The sequence below is a fragment of the Phoenix dactylifera genome, chromosome 12, assembly GCF_051530095.1.
Source record: "Phoenix dactylifera cultivar Ajwa chromosome 12, Ajwa_hap1_PhDact_Kaust_v1.1, whole genome shotgun sequence".
Taxonomy (NCBI): domain Eukaryota; kingdom Viridiplantae; phylum Streptophyta; class Magnoliopsida; order Arecales; family Arecaceae; genus Phoenix; species Phoenix dactylifera.
This window is the reverse complement of record NC_143201.1, coordinates 11,725,338-11,730,535: the sequence shown is the minus strand read 5'-3', so window position 1 is coordinate 11,730,535 and position 5,198 is coordinate 11,725,338. Positions and strand designations below refer to the sequence as shown.

The 5,198-nt window shown below is 40.6% G+C and overlaps 1 protein-coding gene across 1 annotated transcript; it reads right to left on the bottom strand.

The window, feature by feature from the left end:
* Window positions 1-2,425: 2,425 nt before the first annotated feature.
* On the bottom strand, window positions 2,426-3,654 carry LOC103695862 (uncharacterized). Its single transcript, XM_008777292.5, has one exon. It carries the CDS (start codon window positions 3,462-3,464, stop codon window positions 2,844-2,846), a length of 621 nt encoding a protein of 206 aa, XP_008775514.1. The 5' UTR covers window positions 3,465-3,654; the 3' UTR covers window positions 2,426-2,843.
* Between the last annotated feature and the right edge of the window lie 1,544 nt (window positions 3,655-5,198).

The following is a 5,198-nucleotide window of genomic DNA, read 5'->3' as shown; positions in this document are numbered from 1 at the left end:
TTTCTTTTATTCTTTGACCTGTGTGGTTCCTGATTAGGGAGGATTCAGATGCAGTAATATCAATTTGTTTTATATATGGTTTAATGAATTTTGCCTGCTGGAGGAAAGCTACACTTTTATTTTAATTTTTTTATTTATTTTTTTGAGTAGAAGCTTTTGCAGGCGAGCCTAGTCTTTGGTTATCGTTTGTTTATAGCCAAGCAAGTAAGGTGGAGGGTTGACTTCGGGGTGCTTTTGAAGGGAATACAGATATTTACTCTTATTTCAATATCTTTGGACATCTGTAACATTACAGGTGCTTTTTTCAATGGTCTATTACATCAAACAGAATTCTTTTTCAGTGTAGTTGCAGAAGTTTCCGAATTATGTTGCTTCTCTTTTACATGGATTGCATCTCTTTGATTCATTTGTCTTCTATTTCTGCTCCCAATATTGCTGTTGTTGATAAATAGTACAGATGTTTGAATATAATATCTTGCACTTTCAAACCCTTCTGATAGCCTTCGTCTAACTGTTTGCCAAAACTTATCATGTGCCCAAACACCTATACAGATGGTCATCCATAGATCTGTATGGATTCCAAGTTCTGTAGAAATTTTCTAATGCCAAATTTGTTACAATCACCTATTTTTCTAAATGTGCTATCATTTCCAGGATAAACTGAACGAGCAGAATGATGAATGCTGCTCGTATACAAGCTCAAACAGAGAGAGCTGGGGGAGGTGTTCCTACTGCTTCAGGTTTTAAGGTTAGTTACACCCGTATCTCTAGAATTCTTTGATAGATTTTTTTTAAAGGTTTGATGACAGTATAGCATGCAATAAATTCCGGAAGTGGAATGATTCCAACTGGTATTGATTTCGTACGTGGAAGTGCATCCTGGATGCCCTTCAAATTTGAATGCATATGAGTGGGAACAAACAACATTTGATTGCATAATCAGATAAAAATTAATAATAAAAATGAATCTAATAATCCAATTATAAATTCATGAAACAAGAGAAACTAGAACAAAATTTCCAAACAATTCGATTATAAAAACAAAAGAAAATCCAAAACATCCAGAATTTAAAGATTGAAGGAAGAGAAGAAGATCCCAAACCTGGCCTTGTCCTTATCCTTGTCGGTTCCAAATTTTAAACGCCGCGTGAGTGCTTTGTGGCGGAGGAGGAGGAAGATGTCCATGGAGAGGAGGCCAACGGAGAGGGGGAGGAGGGAAAGGAGATGCGGTGGAGGAATGCGATTTGGGGTTACTCGAAGGAGGAGAATGGCTGAGATCGGTGAAAAGAGCTGAGGAGGGAGGAAGTCAGTCAGCGTGAGCTAAGGATTTAAGGCTGTGGAGGGAGGGGGTCGATCGGGTTTTGTTGTGGAGGAATGAAGTCCGACGACGCTTATTTCTCCATTATGCCGATGCTTATAAGCGTCGGTGATTAAATATTTCGACGCTTATAAGCGTCGGTAATGGATCCCAGATGCCGACGCTAAAAAGGCATCAGCGTAACATTTTTTACTGACGCTTTTTAGAAGCGTCAGCGGTTACTGTCGCAAGAAATAAAATCGCCGACGTTTTTATCTAGCGGCGATAATATCGAGTTGGCAAAAATCTTTTTTATTGTAGTGCCTGCATGGACCTATCTTTATGCTGAAATGGCATAGCTATCATTGCTGTCACAATTTCTACTACAAGCCAGCCAAGTAGTGGTTTGGCACTTAAATTATTGAATCACTCCATCTCCCACGGCCAACTTAATCATTAAGCCCGAGGGCATTCATGATGATAGTAATTGAATCACAAGATGATGCTGCAAGGGATGAGTGCTGTCATCCGTTCACTTGGTTTCCAAAGCAAATTTCTAAAATGATTCCTGGGCTTTCCTTCAAGTAGCAACGAGTGGCCAAAACAATGTTCTATGTTAGACCATAGACCGATATCGATTAGGATGCACAATCGAGGTTTGGCTAAAGCCAAATTGAACGATTGGGATTTCACACCCAACACACAGGAAAGAGAAGATATAGCAATTAAAAATATTTAGGTCGCTTAACCACTAGCATTATTGGACCCATGTAGCTGGCCAAAGGCTATCCATTGGCATCCGAAGTCCACCAGACGACAGTGATGTTGCAGCATGAAAGTGAGGCATTGCCCCTCTGTTGAGATATGTAATCTAAAGGTAAATAGAGACGGTGGCAGAAGCCAGATGATGATAAACAAGAAACCTATTCAACACCCAGAATAGGACCTTTTCACCTATCCAAGTTTCCAAACCCATACATGATAGGGCCACGTCAATGAAAAGATAAGCTATCTATTCAAACTCATTGCATCACATTGAGAAACTTCTCTCACCAAACGCCAACATAATCATGACAGCAAGAATGCATCACAATAGCATGAGTTATAATTATTAAGAAAACAAGCAACTAAGGGAGAATGATAACCACATATAGGCATATAAACAACCACTCGAAATAGAAGTTTTTTTAACACTTCGAACCATTATGTGACGGGTAATATTAAAAAACATAACCCATCTTCACTCTCCCTGACATCCACAAAGCTCAATATACCCACTTAATTAATCATAATAACATAGATATAACAAGAGTAGTAGTCATAATGCACACCCCCACCCACCCAAGAAAAAAAGAAAGAAAAATGGAAAAGAGCAAATACAATGAAATAATATGTAGTTGTGCAACATGAGATGCAGCAATCAAACATACACCAAACTCCCTTCCCATCTAAAATGCTGGAAGGTTCTGAACACCATATGTGAAAGCAACGCATCTGTACGTATGTACATAGACATGCATCACGCATACGTATGCGTACAATTCCATCACGCTCCTCTTGCAAGCATCTCCTGGTACTCCATCTCCTGGTACTGAAGCAAAGCAATGCGGCTCTGGGCCCGTAATTGCTCATAGAACCTCCTGATAAACTCCTCAGCCTCATCATCCACCTCTTGGCCAGAATCGTCACCTTCCTCATCCTCAGTTGAATAGTTCGAGATCCTAACAGAGAAAGGTGAGGGTGAGGAAAGCGGGCTACACCTCTCCCCCGGGGCAAGTTCTTGTGATAGAAATGAACACTGGGGGGAGTACTCAATTCTTGGCAACACCACGGCAGGCCGCGGGGTCTCGTCGGGCTCTTCGACGACGGCATTTAGGCAAGGAAAGTAGTTGTGGCGGCGCTTCACGTGGAAAAAAACCGGGTTAGGGCTGTTGCTGCATGAGAACTCGTACTCTCGTAGGCCGAAGCTTGGGGCATGGGGTGGCCGAGTGTGGTGGTGGAACATGAGATTGCCGAGGGACTTACCGAGGAGCTTCCCTCTCTTCATCATGAGGTTCATGTCTATAACTAGCCTCCTCTTGGAAATAAAGCCCTTCCTCATCATGAAGAAGGCGACGCGGAGGTAGTTCCATAGCTTTTTAGCAGCGGCAGGAGAGTGGAGCTCCATTTCGAGAGATCGAAGGTGGTGGTGATCGAAATATGATATGATAATACTATGTGGCTTTCTTATGGGCTTCTAATCTCTACGAGGTTATGAAACCTCGCAGAGAATAAGAAAGCCCTTATGGAAGAGAATGCGAGGGGGAGGACCGTGGGTTTATTTGTAGATAGGAGAAGAAGGCAAGGGAAGGGAGAATAAAGAGCACGAGAGGAAAGGTACTCAAAGAAACAAATGCTTAGCGCACAAGAGAAGAGGACGGTGGTGGGGGACCCATGAGCGCGCCTTTACTGAAAACGCCAGCTCAAGTGATACCCGCGTCTCGGCAAAGGGAAAGGCATCGTCAGACAGTCTGAGATTACAAGGCTTGAAACTTTCAAAGTTTGGTACAGCAAAGAAAAAGTTAGAGAGAACATTTGAAATAGGAGAATCAGAGATGCACCATAGAAATAAATCGAGATGAGATATACAAAATAAACAGAAATCCGACACAAGCATTTTGTATAAAATCCATAAAAATTGAGATGTATGATTGATGTGTGGTGCATCATACAGTGGTGTGCCCCCACATAGAAAATAGGAGTTATTAATCATCTCTATGTTCAACTTTTTCTCTTTTAATCACATAAAAAAAAAACCCCTACTCTTTCCAATTTTAAATAAGGGGACATGCGAGAAACTACTCGATTCACTGAATGGTCAAATGTTAAAAGCTTTAGCATGGAAACTAAGTAACAAGAATCCGACATTATGAACATGTACTCGCCCTTTACAATAAAGCAATATAGAGGTGGTGGAAAATACAAAGGACAAGAAGGTCGACAACCACGTTTCAATAATTGGAGCAATAAACAAACCACATGTCAAATACATATGTGGTCAGATTAAAGAAAAAGAAGGCCTATTTCGGCTTCATACGTAAGTGGCTACTCATCTGAGCGCATCACTGCCAAATAACTAATATAAAGGGCATGGCATTGTCATAACCTGATTTGATTTTCTGTCATTTTTAAAGAAGCCCGTAGCTCAGTAGCACATAAAAAGGATCCTTGTGCACTTAAACCTATGAACAAAAGGAAACAAGGTAAAATGAAAAGAGATGGGCCACAATGATCGATGATGGTACTCGGGATCTTTGCAGGTGCAATGTCCGCAAACAAACTGGGTTGGCTCTACTCCAACCTGTGGTCCAGCATGATCATTTTGATCCAACTCACATCCAAAGTTGGATGCTCAATCTGACACATTTAGCTGAAATATTGAATTTTTAGATAAAAATATTGAGTCATAATTAGATATTTTTGTCAACCCTCTCTCCACTTAGAAAAGCTCTAATATACATCTAATCCAACCAAGTCGATCAACCGATCCAAGTAATTGGATTCATATCCATATCCCACTCAACCCACTTTTTTTCCATCACATCCTCCTAATTCCTAATATGCATCAGGCATCTCAGATGATGGAACATAGTGATGGACGTATTGTAAACTGCTACATTATTTTCCTTGATGCGGTTATTTTAATACAATATTTCTGATTTGAATTGCGCAATTAAGTCACTTTCTCATGATTTGAATTGAGATTAATCCACTCTCTCCATTTTTAATATTCTTCAAACTGCCTTGCGACTTCCACATATCATCGACTTTCCACCCTACCAATAACTATTAGTGCTCTCTTTTTTTTTGTTGGTCTTGTTCTGCCATCTTTTCATTGGCAGACCGGCTTGCCCAATTAGCC

Bases quoted from the DNA above. Each gene is read 5' to 3' on its own strand.
- LOC103695862 (XM_008777292.5), bottom strand. From the start codon at position 3,464: ATGGAGCTCCACTCTCCTGCCGCTGCTAAAAAGCTATGGAACTACCTC.